General features: G+C 44.0%; 1 protein-coding gene across 1 annotated transcript in view; it reads right to left on the bottom strand.

The window, feature by feature from the left end:
• Positions 1-332: 332 nt before the first annotated feature.
• LOC143283815 (CD109 antigen-like) overlaps positions 333-20,655 on the bottom strand; it is a 69,005-nt gene continuing 48,682 nt past the window's right edge. The window contains exons 26-36 of the mRNA XM_076590189.1: positions 20,082-20,238; positions 17,297-17,371; positions 15,908-16,085; positions 13,882-14,096; positions 12,300-12,449; positions 11,012-11,074; positions 10,346-10,455; positions 9,827-9,974; positions 9,429-9,531; positions 8,429-8,511; positions 333-889 (exon numbers count right to left, since the gene is read on the bottom strand). Of these exons, the coding sequence (XP_076446304.1) occupies positions 797-889; positions 8,429-8,511; positions 9,429-9,531; positions 9,827-9,974; positions 10,346-10,455; positions 11,012-11,074; positions 12,300-12,449; positions 13,882-14,096; positions 15,908-16,085; positions 17,297-17,371; positions 20,082-20,238 (1,375 nt within the window). The 3' untranslated portion in view covers positions 333-796. The remainder of the gene's footprint in view (positions 890-8,428; positions 8,512-9,428; positions 9,532-9,826; positions 9,975-10,345; positions 10,456-11,011; positions 11,075-12,299; positions 12,450-13,881; positions 14,097-15,907; positions 16,086-17,296; positions 17,372-20,081; positions 20,239-20,655) is intronic.

The raw sequence follows: 20,655 nt of genomic DNA, 5'->3' as shown, positions 1-20,655 counted from the left end.
AGAGGGAAAGGGAGAGAGAGAAGGTGAATAGGCGAAATTGGAATGGTAAGTCGGCGAATCCGGATAAAAAGTCATAATCTCAAGAGATCACTGATCAAAGAGTAGGCGAATCGGACCAGCTCTTATGTACCATCACAACACTGCCCCGCCCTGAAAATGCTCCGCTCTGTCCTTTCCACTCTCTCTCTCACATCACTCTTGATTGCTGTTTCATTGTCTTCAAGGGAAAAAAAACAACAATACTTCAAAGCCAAACATGACAGTTAAAACTTTAGTGCGGTTATTTCTTAACTTTCGAGACTGTAATTTTTGTTGTTGTGTATGTAGTTACAAGGTAGAGCAATTGTTGCTTCAAAAAGTGCCAAGCAAGGGCGATAACTTTAGCAAGTGACCGAAATTTCTTTACATTATCTGACAAAAGATGGATGATGTCCCTTTAAACTGAAACACTTTCTTTAAAAAGACGTTTTTCACTGCAGGCGTTACACACAAAAAGAAAAAAAGAATTTCAACCTCTGTCTGCGCCCCACACATCGGGCATGGGGGTCGAATGGATGTGTCAGTGGAGTACCATCTTCTACTGGCATTCAGCCCCAATACCCTTAGCTCGAACCGAACAAGACTGAGACTGTGCCATTTATTGTTTAGAACTGAAATATATTTTTCCGTTTCAAATATGCCCTTGAATGAAAGAAACCAGCTACATTTTTTTCCCGAATCTTCTAAATGAGAATGCCAATCCTGTTTGCATGAAGAAATAAGTCTATCTTTAAATTCAGACAAGAATATTTTCACATCACCAACTCCTGTGGTTGTAGTAGTTGTAGTAGCAGGACACGTAGCGCGCATGCCAGACCATCGGCTGCCCAAAAGGCTCTTCTATGGCGAGCTGCAACAAGGGAAGAGATCACACGGAGGTCAGAAGAAGCGCTTCAGAGATACTCTGAAAGTCTCTCTGAAAGCGTTTGATATCAACCCTGACTCCTGGGAGGAATCTGCAGTGGACCGTGACAAATGGCGTGCTGCTGTGCACAAAGGCGCCAAGTTGTGCGAGGCCAACAGGACTGCTGCAGCTGTTCAGAAGAGGCAGGCCAGAAAGTCACGGGCAAACAAGCTCCCTGACAATGGTATGCCTGTCTTTGTCTGCCCCAACTGTCAGCGAACATTTCGTGCGCAGATTGGACTATTCAGCCATCTGCGCATTCACAGATAGATTCATGAGCATCCTCCCCCCCACCCCACCACCACCCTCCCCCCATCCCCCAGCTGGATGACAACGATGGTCATCATCGATCTCGATGGACACACACCAGTAGTAGTAGGCGTACAACAATAGTACATGGCGTGTATCATGTTGTGTGTTGTGTCGGTGTGTGTACGGACCCTTGCCAAGTGACAACGGCGGAACAGCAATCTTTGCTCCGATGTTGTTTTTTTTCTTTTTCTATTATCCAGCAGTAACATTTAAAAGTCAGAAATAAAAATTCTTGCATGAATAATTGGTCATTACTCTCCGGATTATAAAACCAGACTGCTATCACTGTCAAGAACATCTCCATTAAAGGACTGAGGCTTTTTTTTTTTTTTTTTTTTTTTCTTTTAAAAACACGATCGAATACTTAAACCGAAATTTCGAATTTAGTTTATAAAGTTTTCTAATGTTTCAATAGTCCATTTTGAAATTATTGATATGCATCGTTATATTTCTTTCAGTTGAACCAAACGTGTGGAGATAAACAGTCTCATCATGATGACAGTCAGAACGTGACTTTAGAAAAAAAAAAGTTCTAACTTTGCAGGCAAAACTTCTACGACTTTTTGTTGTTGGTGGTGATTTAGATTAATGTTTTGGCCTGACAGCCCACTGGATTAATGTGTAAGTTAGGCATACCCCCCCCTCATATATATATATATATATTCATTCTTCATTTTTTAAGCAGATGTGGTGAAACGCATATGCATCGGCCCGCACGTTCTGATGTCTTTTTGAAATCAAAACTGAAACTGAATAAGCATAGAGGTATGGTTTGCCATGGAGCTAGAGAAAAAACAAACCCACATTCCTTAACTAACGACAAGTGTCGGAGGGATAAAAGTCAAATGATACACTATTTAATTTCCAGTGGTGGATGGATTAACCCTTTCACCGCCAGTCAATTAGAGTGCAAAATTCCCTTGTGCTACAAACACAGAAAATATGGTGTCTAATAATAGCTGGGGATCCCCCCTGCGATGTGTAGAAAATATGGCCTGTCCTACCACCGAACACAAAGAGCAGTAGGTTCATGGTTAACAGACCCATGATCTGGTCACCCTTCAGTGACAAGGGTCCTCTACATAGCTGCTGCATAAATGCGAGCTTGGCAGTGGAAAGGGTTAAATAGCAAGATGTCTGCGACAGCGTTCTTGTCGATGTCACGCCCTGTGACGGATCAACACCTGACAGTGGTTTGAGGTCTCTTTAAGAGAAACGAAATCGTGTTCCTTGGGTGTGTGTGTGCAGAGGTAAAAAAAGAAATGCTTTGAATGATACATGTGTCAAAAAACTCAATTGACACATGGACTGGCCAGAAAATCCGACTTATCTACCAGTGGGTAAGTCATCTACAGGTATCTGTATGGCTAGGTGTTGGAAGTGGAAACTTGAAAGATGTATGGTGTTGTTTGCATTGTATTACTTCTTGTCACAGCGCCAGACCTTTTTTTTTCTTAGGTCTGCGGGTGTTTTTGTTTTTCTATCAAAGTAGGCCTTTCTACAGAATTGTTCCAGGAACAACCGTTTTGTTGCCATGGGTTCTTTTTACGTGCGCTATGTGCGCGCTTCACTCGGACGGTCGGTTATGGCCTCTTCCTAATGACAAGCACCCAGACCACCAATCACGGTCTGGTGGAAGGGGGAGTAAAAATTCCGAGCCGTGCATAGGACTCGAACCAGCAGACACTCGCTTCCTATTCGGACTGTGCCACAGCTGTGCTGCTGCCAGTTAGTTGGACATATTATTATTATTAATAGTAATTGATTTAATAACAATAATAATAATAATAATAATACTAATAGGCATCGCCAATAGCTTTTTCTCCAAAGCAGTCAATGCTCTGTCTCGAACAAATCCAGTATGATAAATAGAATTGTGCAATCAACAACCATCTACCTGAAGATCTAGTCATCAGACCCATCCACATATAATATGCAGCTTCTGTTCAAACGCGCGCGCGCGCGCGTGTGTGTGTGTGTGTTTGTGTCTCTCTCTCTCTCTCTGTGAGAGAGAGTTTATGTGTGTGTATGCGTGCATGTTTGTGTGTGTATGTGTGTGTTTCTCTCTCTCTCTCTCTGTGAGAGAGTTTATGTGTGTATGCGTGCATGTGTGTGTGTGTGTGTGCGTGTGTGTGTGTGTGTGCGCGCGTGTGTGTGTGCAGTGCGTGCATGTGTGACTATGCACAAGTTCTTATATTGATATGCACTTGTATGTATCCTAATTTCTACTGTATCTGTGTTTGTGTATGATTTTCGATTTATGTTCGTATCTTGTTATGTACTATCCCCCCCCCCCCCCCCAATATTCCTTGTGACCCCGGTACACAAAGACATATTCTGTTCTATTCTATTATTATTATTATTCTCCTTCTTTTTGTTACACGACCAACATCGACTTGCCGATGACTCTGTCGTGATTCATGCATGCTTGGTATTTTCGTGTCTCCATAACCCACCGAACACTGACATGGATTACGGGATCTTTAACGTGCGCATTTGATCTTCTGCGTGCGTATACACACGAAGGGGGTTCAGGCACTAGCAGGTCTGCACACATGTTGACCTGGGAGATCGGAAAAATCTCCACCCTTTACACGCTGCTACCGTGATTCGAACCCTGGACCCTCAGATTGAAAGTCCAACGCTTTAACCACTCGGCCATTGCGCCCGTCAATTATTATTATTATTGTTATGAGCATTTATGGCTAACCTTGAAAATAAGCCCCAGCTGCTTACAAATAGAACACACACGTAAATATCAAAAACGAACAAAATTGAACACAAGATACCAAACATTATTAGAAATTATCCCCCCCCACACACACACACACAACACACACAAGCACACGCGCACGCTTGCACACAAGTCATAGCACACAATCATAAACAATACACAATCAAAGATACAACCAACAAATTCTGAAACTCTCAAACTCACTCACTCACTAATAGTCATTTTAGTTTATACTGGAACGGGATGAGCTTTTTGAGAATTATTCAGGTGGGGAAAAGGCGTGTCTTCAGACTGGATTTGAAAGATTGCAGCGAAAATGAGTGACGGAGAGGCTGAGGAAGTTGATTCCAAAGAATGGAGTCTGTGTATGAAACCTGCGTTGGCCATGCGTTTTGGTTCGACCATGGGGGATCCTGAGTAAGCGGTTGTCAGAAGAAGAGCGGAGTTGGCGTGAGGGTATGTAAGGGTGATAGCAGCATTTTCTGTTGTCCCTTCACATAGACAGGCTTTACGAGTTTCATTGTGGGTTTGCTACGTTAATATCAGTGTTTAAATTACAACATTCGGATGTTCTATTTTGTTGTGTTTGCGTTGCGTTGAGAAACTGATGCTTCACATTTGCCATTGAGCTACAGTGGTTTTATCCATTTCTTATGTGTTGCAACACACACACACACACACACACACACACACACACACACGCACACACACACACATGTATGCACTCCCATGCACGCACACACACACACACACGCACGCACGCACTCGTGCACACAGATACATTGACTCTGACGCGCACACACAGTCACGCACAGACACAGACACACACAGACGCAAACGCACACACACTCGTACGCACGCATGAGCGCGCTCTCAGACATACAGACCCCTTCACCCATCTACACACACGTACAAAGCACACACACACACACACACACACACATGCAAACGCACACACAGACACGACCACTCACACACGCGGAGCTTTCTAGCATGTGCAGTTCCTTTGTTTTTTCTCTTCGTGATGAAAACCCACACGTGTACAAGTTTATAACCACTGGATAACCGAAGATCGATTGCAAAACGCATTTTCAAACTGTCCATGCTGCACGTGAAACAGCCATTAGTGTCTTCAATAAGAGGCCAGTGCATGACTAAGAATATCTTTCGATTTAAAAAAAAGAAAAAGAAAAAAAAGAGAAAAAGGTATTTATATAGCGCTGAATCTTGTGCATAGACAAATCAAAGCGCTTTCGCACCAGTCATTCACACGCATGCATAACTCTAAAACTGGAGAAACTGAAGACAAGTATGCAGGGAAGGGAGGCTATTTTGGGAAGAGGTGGGTTTTACGACCAGACTTGAAAGAGCTGAGTGTGGAGACTTGACGAAGCGAAAGAGGAAGTTCATTCTAATTGCAAGGTCCAGAGACAGAGAAAGAACGGTGGCCAACAGTCGAGAGTTTGAATCTGGGTATGCGTAAACAGAGTGGATCCGAAGCTGATCGAAGTGAGCGAGATGGAGTGTAGAGGTGAAGAAAAACAGTTAAAGAAAAAGTTCTTGCTCTAAGCGGTCTTTAAGTGTTTGTGAAGAGTGTTGGAACAAACACATGGGACTTTCAGTATACGTGTTGTTGGCTTGACCTTCCTTCAGTACAGGCCAGAAACAAGTTAGAACAGGTCAAGACCTACTTCAAAGCATTAGAAAACCCTCAAAACCCACTGCATGACGCAGTCAAAGAACCAAAAGGCAGCCGTCTAGGACGAGGAAGATCATGGATGGGACAAGCAGAAGACACAATCCAGCTAGTATGCCGACTACAAGACCTGAAAGAAACAAAAGAATGGGAGAAAAACCCCAAAAACCTCAACCATCTATTCAACACAGTCATTTCACCCACTCTAGGAAGACATTGTCGGGAATGGCCAGAGGGCAAAACAGATGCGGAAGTGAAGCTACTCATAGAAGAAAACAGTAAAGAAGAGGACATCATCATATACACAGATGGCTCAGTCACCAAAGACCAGTCTGGTTGGGGATTCACTGCGAAACAAAATGGAAAAACAATTTGGGAAGAGAATGCTGCCTACAAAGTCACAACCTCCAGCCTAACGATGGAAGTTGAAGCTGCGACACATGCCCTCCAGTGGCTATCGTCCATCCATACGCCCGGAAACCAACATGCCATGATTCTAACCGACTCAATGAACCTCATACAGAAAATTGAAAACGGAATGGGAAGCCCAGAGTGGCATAAGGCAATGCGCAACTTTCAGATTAAAAAACTCACATGGTCATACTGCCCGGGACATGCAGGTGTTAAGGGAAATGAGCGAGCTGACAGACTTGCTGGTAACGCAACACCAACGAGCGGCCTACATCTAGGAAAATCGGAAATCCTCAGAAAAGTCAAAGAATACCAAAAAGAACAGGTACAAGGCCATCACACCATCGATCGCCTCAAAGAAATAAAAGCAGAGAGAGGGAGCGGCCGAAAGTCTAACATGAAAGGTAGAGCACGATGCTTTGCAAATCAAACAAATATCGGCATCATTTCCAAACCAACATTGCGCAAATTTCTTCAAAACGGAACAGAGTCTCTGTGGGCCTTTCCAAATACAATAGACTGAGCAACACACTAGACGCCACGTTCTTGGCATCAGAGATCTTTTCCCATCCCTCTTGGCAGCCTCTGTGCGTGTGCGTGTGTGTATGTGTGTGTTTGTGTGGATGTGTGGGTCTGTGTTTTTGAGTGCGTTTGTGAATGCGCGAGAGTGTAAGTGTACACAAGTGTCAGGAGAGATCTGTGTACGGGTGTGTGTGTGTGTATATATATATATATATATATCTTTGTATATATGTGTGGGGGTTGGGGGTGGGAGATATGGGCGTATATGTGTGTGCTTGTACAAGTAAGTGTTCATCTCTGTGAGTGTGTGTTTGCGTGCGTGTGTGTGTGTGTGTGTGTGTGCCGTGGAAGCTGCGATACGTAGGCTAGAAATGAGTGTGTGGAGGAGGGGGTTGGAGGAGGTGCAAGGTAATGTGTGTGTGTGTGTGTGTGTGTGTGTGTTGGAGCTCATGTACGTTTATATGTATTTGACTGTACTTTCATATCTGTGAAACTGCATGTTTGGTGCATTTCTGTTATGCATGTGTGGGTGTATGTGTGAATGTGTGTCGTCATATTTTACATTCATTCGCTTAATTATCACCATTGTTGTCTTATTTATTTATTTATTTATTTTTTATTATTATCATTTTATTAGTATTACTATTATTATTACTACTACCTTTTTCTATATTATAATTATTATTTATTTATTTATTTATTTATTTATGTAAGCTTATCTATTATTTATTCCCCCCCCCCCTTTTTTTTTTTTTTTTTTTTTTTTCTCAAGGCCTGACTAAGCGCGTTGGGTTACGCTGCTGGTCAGGCATCTGCTTGGCAGATGTGGTGTAGCGTATATGGTTTGTCCGAGCGCAGTGACGCCTCCTTGAGCAACTGAAACTGAAACTGAAACTGTCTTTTTTTTCCTCCTTTTTCTTTTTCACTATGAGAACAATGTGGCACACAGTAATACAAGTTCAAGGCCGCTTCTCATGGAAACGTGTCACAGCGAGACCAGTCTCTCTCTCTCTCTTTGTCTGTCTCTGTCTTCATCATGGACTGGATGCCTGAGAAAAAAGTCACAATACAATGAACAATAAACTGAGTCTGTCACAGTCCCTGAATTACTTTAAAACAAACACAAATCACTTCTTTAATCACACACACACACACACACACACACACACACACACACACACACTACAAATACTGTTTGTTGTTTTTTTTTCGAAAAATCTGAGTTATCTACCTCTGGTTGGTAGTTATCTCATCCTGTCAACATTGAACATCTGATAGTCATATTACCGTTCGTAAGAAAACATATACTTTTGTATACTTTTGAGCATTGTTTTTGTTTGGTTTTTTTTAACTTGATAATTTTGCAAAAGTTACAAATAGTTTCGGAAATCAAAGGGGTATGTATACTCAAGCAGAAGATCAAAAACGCACGTTAAAAATCATGTAATCCATGTCAACGTTCGGTGGGTTATGGAAGCAAGAACATACCCAGCATGCTAACCCCAGAAAACGGAGTATGGCTGCCTACATGGCGGGGTAAAAACGGTCATACTCTTAAAATTGTTACATGTCTGTCTAAGTGTGCATGTGTGTGTGTGTGGCTGAAATATGATTGGACGACACAGGAAACGAATGATGAGCGCCCAATGGCAGCGGTCAGTCGGCTCTACCCAAGTAGGCAGTCTGTTGTGCAAAAATGACACCGTGTTTGTAAAGTGCTTAGAGCTTGGTCCCCTGCCGAGGATAAGCGCTATATATAAGTATCCATATCATATCATATATCGTATCGTATCATATCATATATACTCACAGGGCAGCCACATTCGGCACAGACATCACAGACGGAGGAGCTCTTCAGCACTGCAGACTCGTAGAACGTAGTGGCTTGGTTATCTGTGCAAGACACATAATACTAATACTGATACTGATACTACTACTACTACTACTACTACTGCTACTAATTGTACTGAAAATAATAATAATAACAATAAAGATTGTGATGATAATGATGATGATGATAATAATAGCGCGCACGCACATACATTTACACACATACACACAATTCACACTCATACACACACACAAACACGCGCGTACGCACATAGAACGCACACAGAAACTCTCTCTCTCTCTCTCTCTCTCACACACACACAAACAAAAACAAAACAAAAAAACAACAAAAACACACACACACACACACGCACGCACACACACACGCACGCACACACACACACACACAGAGTGGTGGTGATGATAATAATTGTGAAAGCGCTGGTGGTGGTGGTGGTGGTGGTGATGATGATAATAATGATAATAATGATGATGATCGTGGTGTCATTGTTCGAGGTGGTGATGACAGTGATTATGACAATGACATTGACAGTGGTGATGACATTGACAGTGGTGATGGCAGTGATTATGACAATGACATTGACAGTGGTGATGGCAGTGATTATGACAATGACATTGACAGTGGTGATGGCAGTGATTATGACAATGACATTGACAGTGGTGATGACAGTGATTATGACAATGACATTGACAGTGGTGATGACAGTGATTATGACAATGACATTGACAGTGGTGATGGCAGTGATTATGACAATGACATTGACAGTGGTGATGGCAGTGATTATGACAATGACATTGACAGTGGTGATGGCAGTGATTATGACAATGACATTGACAGTGGTCATGGCGGTGGCGATCCCACCGATGATGGTGATGATGATGATGACAGTGGTGGTGACGATGTTGGTGACAATGACACGAGAACGATAATGACGACGATGACGATGACTGTGGCTGACCTGGCTCATAGTAGTCATACACGCGGACGGCCACGGGTTTGGACTTGGTCACCATGGAGACTCTGTTGGCCACCAGCACTGTGCACACCTGGCTGCTGCCCACCTGTGTAGCACACATCACGTCACGTCATCTAATGTCACACAACGTCACGTCACATTCTCACGTCACGTCACATCACGTAATATTATCACATCACATCACGTCACGTCACGGAACATCACATCACATCACGTCACGTCACGTCACACCACATCGCATCACGTCACATCACATCACATCACATCACATCACGTCACGTCACGTTACGTCACATAACACACACACGCGCGCGCGCGCGCACCAAACTCACTCACCCACCCACCCACCCACCCATCCATCACATCCCACACACACATACCGCGTCAAAGTAGAGCACCATCTTCCTGTCCTCGACTTCCGTGCGTTTAAGCACCCTGGGCGACTGCATGTTGTCCACGTCCACCTCAAATCCTGACGGGATCCCCACCTCCATCACCGCCATTCCACTGGACCCCTCGCCCAGCCACCTGTGTAGCACACACCCTCACACATCATCTCTATACTACTACTGCTACTACTACTACTACTGCTGCTGCTGCTGCTGCTACTACTACTTCCTTTTGAAATACCTCACGCGCATGTCAACCAAACTATCAACCAAATATGAAGCCAACAGAAGGTTTTGAGGCTTGCGGCAGAACGGATGACACACAGGTGTTTAGACAATTGGACAGACAACACAATAAGAGGACAGACAGAGGACAGACAGACAGAGAAGACAGACAGACAGACAGACAGAGAACAGACAGAGAGACAGACAGAAGACAGAGGACAGACAGACAGAAAGACAGACAGAGGACAGACAGACAAACAGTCAGACAGACAGACAGACAGTGACCTGGCACAGGTCTGGAGCTGCAGCGTGTTGAGCGAGTCCTTCTCCAGAGTGACAGTGACGTCAAACGTGGGCTCCTCCACCTCCGCCTCCACGTTAAAGAACACCCCCACCTGCCGACCACCAGCACCACAACTCTTGTGTCACAACAACATCATCAACAACAACAACAGTAGGAGAAAACCCCCACCCTCCAACCACCAGCACCACACCTCTTTTGTCACATTACAACAACAACAACAACGACGACGACGATAACGATGACGACGACAAGAGCACATCTCCAACCACCAACAATCACCAACACCACACCAACATCGACGGCGACAACGACATCCACAACAACATCTGGAGAATATCAATGACACGTCCAGTATCACTCAAAGTGAAAAGACGTTAGATTAAAGAACGAAAGGAAAACATGACATACAGCGGTAACACGAGAAACAGTTTCTCTTTCTCTACAAGGACAACATGACATACAGAGGTAACACGAGAAACAGTTTCTCTTTCTCTACAAGGACAACATGACATACAGAGGTAACACGAGAAACAGTTGCTCTACAAGGACAACATGACATACAGAGGTAACACGAGAAACAGTTTCTCTACAAGGACAACATGACATACAGAGGTAACACGAGAAACAGTTTCTCTTTCTCTACCCACCTCCACAAGAGCGATGCCGGACCCAGTGCCAGTCACGGTCAGAGAATTGGGGGTGTAAGACAGCTGTAACAAGCACCCGTCAGTAAAGAACATGTCTGAGCCTTGAACATACACACCAACACACCAAACATAATTGACCAAACATAATTGATCAGGGACTCTGTTATATTCACCAAACTCTAGATGCAGAAGGGAACCGATCATTGACAGGTTGTTGAAAGAAGTATTTCCTCAAACCAACTGTCGTGCATCTGAAGATTTTGAAAAAAAAAGAAAAAAAGAAAAATTTCTACCTGTTTATAAAAAATATATTCATATATAAAAAAAAGAGAGAAAATGACTTTCTTGTTTTTCTTCTTCTTCTGCGTTCGTGGGCTGCAACTCCCACGTTCAGTCGTATGTACACGAGTAGGCTTTTACCGTGTATGACCGTTTTAAAATGACTTTCGATTTGAAAATATGTGAAAGCATGGATGGTGATGACTGTTATTGTCATTAACTTTGTTATTTTCAAGGCACTACTTGAAATACTCCGCGTACAACTTTTTCTTCTTCACGCCACGATCACATTAGTACACCAGGACAAATATCATCGTCATAGTCGTCATTATCGCGATCCGTCGTCATAATCATCATCGTAAGAATCAAGATGACAACCACATGGTCATCAATGTCCTCCTCCTCTTCCTTTACATCATCATCATCATCATCTTTATCGTCGCCGTCGTCATCACTGCATTATTGTCCTCATTGCAAGGTTAACAGAAAAGGTAAAGGAAGAGAGGTTATCACGGAGGCAGGGAGAACAGCTGACGTCAGCATTCTGTATCATCATTTTCATCACCATCAACGTCGTCGTCATTTCCATCATCGACAACATCATTATCATCATCATCATCACCACCACCATCATCGTCGCAATCTTGCGGTTAAAAGATACAGAAAATGGGCAGCAACGCAGAAAAGGGGATCAACTGACTTCATCATCATCATCATCATCGTCAATCATCGCCTTTACCGTCGTCATCATGGAAGATAGAATAAAGGCAGGGTCGGAGAAAGGGGAACAACTTACGTCAGCACTCATCATCATCATCATCATCGTAACCATGATCACTGTCATTATCGTCACCATGATCATCACCATGATCGTCATCATCATCATCATTGTCATCATCATTATTATCGTCACCATGATCGTCATCATCGTCACCATGATCGTCATCATCGTCGTCATCAAAGGGGAAAAAAAGAGTCACTGAAGGGCAGAGAAGGGGGCACAACTGACGTCATCACTCTGCAGCAGGAGGGCGTTGCTAGGGGTGATGGAGTAGTCCCTGGAGAAAGCTCCGGCCTTGACGTTGATCTGAACGTTGAAGTTGCTGCTGTACACGTGGCGGGCAAACTCCGACAGGGCCTGCAGGGCCAACACCGTGTCCTGAAACAGCACAGCACACACACACCGTGTCCTGAAACAGCACAGCACACACACACACCATGTCTTGAAGCACCACACATACCGTGTCCTGAAACAGCACACATACCGTGTCCTGAAACAGCACACACACATACCGTGTCCTGAAACAGCACACACACCATGTCCTGAAACAGCACACATACCGTGTCCTGAAACAGTACACACACTGTGTCCTGAAACAGCACACACACACACACACCGCGTCCTGAAACAGCACACACACTGCGTCCTGAAACAGCACACATACCGTGTCCTGAAACAGGACAGCACACCACGTCCTGAAACAGCACACATACCGTGTCCTGAAACAGCACAGTACACCGCGTCCTGAAACAGCACACATACTGTGTCCTGAAACAGCACACACACCGTGTACTGAAACAGCACACACACACACACACCATTACCCTACCGCTAGTGCTGGCAAAGAGACCATCGTGTCTACAGGTAAAGGTGTACCTACGGGTAATCTGCCTGAGGCAAGGTAAACTGCCCGAGGGTAAGCAGCATCCGGTATTCAGGAACACATGAGCCTACCTGCGGGTCTACAAACCCGATGGCAAATTTGCCCTCAGGGTGACTGCCCAAGCAGCAGAGGTAAGCATGGCGGATCCTTTCGTAGCACTGTTTTCTTTATTTTATTTTTTTTTTAGGGAAAATAGGTGTGCTTTGTGGCTAGCACGTGTTTTGCTAACTCTCTGGACAATGCTCTCAACTGTGGTGGGGTAAGAAGGGCATGCGCAGAAGGGAGTCACCAGGGATATTAATTACAGACGATGGGTCAGCTGCCAGAGTGCACCGCGTGTGTCTTGAATACCAAGTTAACTTCACCTTCGAGGTAAACCGTACCCACGGGTCCCTACCACCTCAAAGCTAACTTGCCTGGAGGCAAAATTAATTTTGTCTTACCCATGGTGGTAACGCGTCCGTTTATGGAGCAAAAGAATCTGACGGTGCGGGTTCGAATCCCACAATCTTTTTTTAAATTTTTTTTTTATCTCACTCCACTAGACCTTGAGTGGTGGTCTGGATGAAAGTCATTCAGATGTTACGATAAACCGAGGTTTCGTGCACAGTATGCACTTTGCGCATGTAAATAACTCACAGGCAACAAGAACCCATGCAGGCGTCGTGACTGGGCCGGGAATCGAACCCGGGATCCTCAGATCGAGAGTCCGATGCTTTAACCACTCGGCTACTGCCATCTTCTTTTTTTGTGGTCTCAGTTGTATGCATGGGTTACCGTGGACATAGTTTCACCATTTTCTTTATCGCCCCCTCCATCCATCCCCCGACAACATACATAACACACAAAAACATTCATGCACAACTTCTCTGTCTGATTTGCTGATGCTGATGGACAAGTGTCGTACTGCTGCCATCTCATCCCTACCTGTGTGGAGGAGAACCCGCCGCGGGGGTTGCGCTGGGAGGCCACCCACTTGAGCACGTCCAGACCACCCGTGATGTCATTAGTGGCCGCGTACGTCAGCAAGGCGTATGACGTCATCTCCACGTCAGAGGCACCCGCCTGGGGGGTGCGCCAGGCGTGATGGGTGGAGGAGGAGGTGGTGGTCACTGGCTCCTTGTGCCAGTAGCGGAACCCGCCTGCCATCAGGAAGATCACAGTTAAAACCCCTCGACTGCCAGTGAACGTGTCGCGTACGTGCATAGTGACGTCACTGATGACGTCATCAGAAAAAGGGAAATAACTCTGAAAGGCTGAAATTTCACACAGTATGTCAAGACTGGTATATCTCCAGACCATTTTCTCAGTTTTAGGCTGACTGTTTTGGATAATGTTTTATGACTTGAAACATCACTTTCTGCTGTTTTTCCCCTGGCACTGAAGGGGTTTTAACATGAAGATACTGGGCTGGATAGTTGTTTGGTTGCTTAGTTAGTCAGACAGTTAGCTTGTTGGTTGGTTAGTCAGTCAGTCAGTCGGTCAGTCAGTTATCTAAATAGGTTTATTTTAGTTTATTTCGTTGGTTAGATGATTGGTAAGCTGGTTCGTATTCCTCCTTAGTACCTTGTGTGTTGTTAGTGTCCAGTTTTCTCTTTATTTCTTGTATATGATTTTTTTTTATTATTATCATACATATTCTTTTTCAAGCACTTTTTTTTCGCTAACCACTGGGCTGGGTGAAAAAAAAGCACTTACATTTTTGTTTATGTCATTACACTGGTCAAACAAATTTTCATTTCGTTTTGATTCGGTTGGTATGTTGGTTGGTTGGTTGGTTGGCTAGTTTTCATTGATGTTTATAGCCCAGCCGGCCACACACGGCCCAGCAAGAAGGCACAACAGTAATTGTTGAAACGCTTGTGCTGAATGTCTGATGGAAGAAAAAAAACAAACACCAAAAACCACCACCACCACCACCACCAACAACAACAAAAAACCAAGAGGTTTTATGGTAAAAAAATGTACGATGCAGATTATGTCAAATGTACCTACATGTGCTTCGTGTTACCGTGTGAAAGGGCTGTGTCCTGGAGCCAGCTGCGTTGCTTGGTTCTAACTTTTTGACAGTTACACGTGACTAAATGCCTACGTTGACCGAACTACGCCATTGGTCAGTTCCATACCACACACAGTTAGTAGCGGGTTACGACCATACTAGGCTCTTCTGTCCGAGCAATGCAACTGGGCTGACATCAGATATAACACCTATCCATTTACTGAGGATGATGTTATTCAAAATAATGATAATCATACACTTGTTTATTTGTATAATTTCTAGGCCTAATGATTGTATGTCTTTGGGTTGTTTATCTACATACATGTCTTCAAGGAAAACTGTTGGCACCACGCAGGAAACCCGTCGCCCCGCACATCAACCATGTGTTGATGCTTCTCTTTCTGTCTGTCTGTCTGTCTGCCTCTGTCTGTCTGCCTGCCTGCCTGTCTGTCTGTCTGCCTGCCTGCCTCTGCCTCTGTCTCTGTCTCTCTCTCAGTCACTTGTTTCTTTCAATTTCCTCTGACCCTCTTTTATTCTTTACTGTCGTTCATTCCTGCTTTCTCTCCGTCCAACCTCTCCTCGTCATTTTTATACATAATTATAACTAATTTACTCATGTCCTTGCTGCATTAAGTTCGTTCGTCTTGTGAACATTGTGGCCTTCACTTCTTATTTCTTCCTTTTGCAAGAAGGACCGGATGCAAAAAAAAAAAAAAAAAAAAAAAAAAAGAAGAAAAAAAAAAAAAAAAAAGAAAGAAAAAACCCCAACACACACACACACAACAACAACAACAAAAGCCACACACACAAAAAATGCATGTTGTCCTTATTCATCGGCCCTCTGCAGACAACAATTTCGTTTCGTTGTGTCGTTTCGTGTCGTGCTCCCCCTCCCCCCTCCCCGCCACCCCCCTACCCCCCTCCCAACCCCTCTGCGCTGAACGTGGTACTCACTCCTGGTGACGGCATGGCCCGCCAGTCGCTGCAAGGCCGCAGGGGCCGTGGGGTCAGAGGCCAAGGTCAGAGCGTAGGTCACCACGGCCAGCAGGTAGTCGTCCGTCACCGTGGGCAGCTGCCCCTTCAGGAAGGTCACGGCCTTCACCTTGGCCTCCTGCACGTGCTGGCTCAGGCTCTTGAGGGTCACGAGGGTTTTTGCGTTGTGCGTGGGTTAAGTGATAAAAAAACAACAACAAAAAACCGTAACAACACATTACAAAAAAAAGAAGAAGAAAAAAAAGGAGTTTGAAGTTGTTCGGTTTTTGTTTGTTTATTTGTAGTGTGTGTGTGTGTGCGTGTGTGCGAATGTGCGCGCGCTTGCGTATGTGTGCCTCTCTCTCTCATAATCTCTCTCTCTCTCTCTGCCCTCCCCCTCCCCTCCCCACTTTTCTCCCCCCCTCTCTCATAATTTTCATTTATTCTTTCTCTCAGTCTCCGCCCCACCTGTCATTAACACGCATTCTAAATCTCCTGTTAGTCCAAACGGATTATCATTTTGGGACCTTTAAAACTCTCCACCTGTTACTTTGAGCTGTGTTCCGCTCACGGATGTCCGTGCGTGTGTGCATGGTTGAGTGTGTATGGGCGACTGCCAACGGCGTTACTTTGAGTATCGTGTAATATACATACCATTCATTATTACTATGATTATAATGATTGTTATTATCATTACTGTTATCGTTATCATTATCATCATCATCATTATCATCATTATTATTATTATTATCATTATTATTATATTACATATCATTATTGTTGTAGTAGTAATATCCTTATCATTATTATCATTCCTATTGTCTTTATTGTGACATCATTATGATTATGGTTATGAGCATTGGTATTGTTAATTTTGCTCTTGTTGTTATCAGCGTTATTATCATTATTACTACTACTACTATTATTATCATTATTGTTCTAATTATTCTATTATCATTCTTATTTCAGGAGATGATGGAGTCTCCCGTCAGAGCGACGGATGAGTAGACAGGCAGGCTTATCTGTCGGTGTGTGTCCTCATATGGGAGAAGAGGCCGATTCTGGATGCACAGCACTTCCCACGGGTGTTGCAAGGGAAAACGTCTCCAGAAGTTGAGCCATGCTTCCTTCGCTCACGCTTCTCCTTAATGGCCAGCGTTCTCTTGTTTTCAAACGTCTTTATGCCACTAGAGCACAGCATCCTCCAGCGAGAGCGGTCAAGGGCATCAGTTTCCAAGGAAGCGATGTCTATGTCACAGGCTTTGAGGTTTGTCTTATTTCAGGTCGTCGTCGTTATTATCATTATCATCATCATCATTATTACACCAGATCCCGCCCTGTGTGTTCCCAGGCTGACAGTCGTGAACTCACCCCCTGTATGTCGCTGTTCTCCAGCAGAGAGATGAGGACGAAGGCGGTCAGTCCTGTTCCGTTACCTGCCCCTCCCTGCAACACACACACACACACACACACACACACACACACACACACACACACCACACCACACCACACAACAATACACCACATCCACACACACACACACACACACACACCACCACCACCACCACCACCACCACACCACATCCATATACACACACGCACGAACACACACACAAGGTTAATAATAATAACAATAACAATAATAATAATAACAATAACAATAATAATAATAATGATAACAATAATGATGATAATGCTAATAACAATAATAATGATGATAATGGTAATAACAATAATAATGATGATAACAACAACAACAAGAACAAGAATGATTATAACAATTCTAACAAGAAGAAGAAGAATGATCATAACAATTCTATTATGCCTTTCATTGAAACACAGTTTTCAGTTTCAGTTTCTCAAGAAGTCGTCACTGCGTTCGGACAAATCCGTATACGCTACACTGCATAACCCAACGCGCTTAGTCAGGCCTTGAGTGCATGCATATATATTTTGTGTACCTATCAGAGTGGGTTTCTTCTACTGATTTTTGACAGAGGACAACACTCTCGTTGCCATGGGTTCTTTTTCAGTGCGCCAAGGGCGTGCTGCACACAGGACCTCGGTTTATCGTCTCATCTGAATGACTAAACGCTCAGTTTGATTTTCCAGTCAAACTTGGGAGAAAGGGCGAGAGCGGGATTCGAACTCACACCCTCACGGACTCTCTGTATTGGCAGATGAGTGTTGTAACCATTCTGCTACCTTCCCCCTTAAAATACAAAAAAATACTCAATGCGCAATACATGAGTAAAACAAAATAATTTGAAAAAAAACCCATAAAAATCATAATCACTGTAAGATTTCTGTAACCAACACTCTGTCTACCCACCTCTCCCATGTAAGTACCGCGTACAGTCACCTAAACAGCATAGTGATCATCCAATATCATCCATGTCATCAAAACACCAAACACACACACTCACGCGCACACTCGGACACATTTTTGCAGTACACATAATTATGTACACACACACGCATGCACATGCATATACATCGTGTGTGTGTGTGTGTGTGTGTTGTGGGCTGCTGCACAAAGGAGTCATGGAGTCATCTACTTCAGATCACTGATGCTGAAAGGACAACAAATGTTTACATGATGACTCATGTGACCTCATTTAAGTAAATGACGTGTTACATGGTTATGACGTAGAACCTGCAATTTTAAAAAGATATATTTTAAAACAGGGTAAAGTGATTTAATTCCGACCGGTTCAGTCACGTGCTTTGGTTCTCAACGAATTACTGTAGACTAACAGCATAGCTTTGATTCGCACAGTCAGTAACTTTTGTCAGACTGTTTGTGATTGAATACAACGCCTGTCGTGTTTCTATTTTTAGTTCTACAGGCAGGCTATTTGTCGGCGTGTGTCCTCATATGGGAGAAGAGGCCAATTCTGGATGCGCAGCACTTCCCACAGGTGTTGCAAGGGAAAACGTCTCCACAAGTTGAGCTCTGCTTCCTTCGCTCACGCTTCTCCTTAATGGCCAGCGTTCTCTTGTTTTCAAACGTCTTTATGCCACTAGAGCACAGCATCCTCCAGCGACAGCGGTCAAGGGCATCAGTTTCCCAGGAAGCGATTTCTATGTCACAGGCTTTGAGGTTTGTCTTCAGGGTGTCCTTGAAGCGCTTGCAGGGTCTTCCAAGTTCGCGGTGGCCTTCCTTCAGCTGGCCATACGAGAGCATCTTCGGGATCCTGCTGTCTGTCATGCGGACAACGTGTCCTGTCCAGCGTAGCTGGCACTGGATCAGCAGGCTTTCGATGCTGGGCAGGCCGCTCCTCTCTAGGACCTGGAGGGTGGAGACCCTGTCTTGCCACTTTATGCCGAGGATCTTTCGTAGGCATCTCTGGTGGAACTGCTCAAGTTGTTGAATGTGACGGCGATACGTCGTCCATGTTTCACAGCAGTACAACAAGGTGGTCAGCACAACAACTCTGTAGGTTTTGAATTTGGTGCTGAGCCTGATGCCTTTGTTGTTCCACAGCCTGTTGTTGAGTCTGCCAAAGGTTTAATACTAGAAAAATACTATCATCATTTATGTTGTGTTTCATATAGTTTGTATTCTGTTTCTGATAGTTATGTTATTTTAATTGTTTATGTTTAATTTTGGTGTAAAATATTATTGCTTTGCTGTTATATGATATCCTCCATGCTCCAAAAGGGGTGAAAGGATTAAATATTCTTGATTCTTGTGTGTGTGTGTGTGTGTGTGTGTGTGTGTGTGTGTGTGTGTGTGTGTGTGTGTGTGTGTGTGTGTGTTCGTTCTTTAGTTTAGCGTCTTTTCACTATCAGTGATATTAGACGTTAAAAAAAAGGGGGGGGGGCATGGGGTATAACTAACATGCAATTACATTTAACAGTAACAATTCAATAATAATAATTATAATAATCAGAAACCATTAACACAATTCTGAAGTGCATTAAAGGAATGTAGAAATAGGGCTGTGAAAGTTCGACCATAAGAACCTCGTCAGAAATAACTTTACAAAAATCATCTGCAGAATTATTATTCTCTTTGAAATACTTGGGCAAGAAGGTACGTAACTGCTGGCAGTGAAACAAACAATGATGCAAGCTGAACTGCTTACCACAGATGCATGTAACATTTGTGTGTGTGTGTGTGTGTGTGTGTGTGTGTGGCTGTCATGCGCACCTGCATGTTCTTGTGGATGACACGCCCAGGCTCCGGGAAGGATCCGTCGGGCCTCTGTCGGGCCACCATCCAGCTGAGTGCCCGCACGATCACCTGGTCGTCAATGAACACGTAGGGCTTGGCCTGGTGGAACGTCTTGGCCACGAACGCTGTTAGCCTGCACGTGAGGAAATCATTTTGATACAGCGCATTTACCCCAGAAAACAGAGCATGGCTGCCCACATGGCGTGGTAAAAACGGTCATACACGTAAAAGTCCACTCGTGTAATATACGAGTGAACGTGGGAGTTGCAGCCCACGAACGAAGAATACAGCGCATAATCTTTTACCGCAGTATAACTTAATGCACTGTGCAAAGACTTCATCAACACAAAAAGCACGAGATGTAACACACACACACACACACACACACACACACACACACATACACACAAACAAAATCATGAAGACCCAGACATAAAAAAACTTTTCATTTAAACAACATTTCCAACTGTGCGAGGGTTTTTCGAAGTCAGAAACTTGTTTTTTTTCTTTTTTCAAACACAAAACGGCACAAATGCACATAAGCCAAGTC

Source organism: Babylonia areolata, chromosome 7, assembly GCF_041734735.1.
Source record: "Babylonia areolata isolate BAREFJ2019XMU chromosome 7, ASM4173473v1, whole genome shotgun sequence".
Taxonomy (NCBI): Eukaryota; Metazoa; Mollusca; class Gastropoda; order Neogastropoda; family Buccinidae; genus Babylonia; species Babylonia areolata.
Note: the sequence above shows the minus strand (reverse complement) of the source record. Positions and strands in the feature narration are given on the sequence as shown.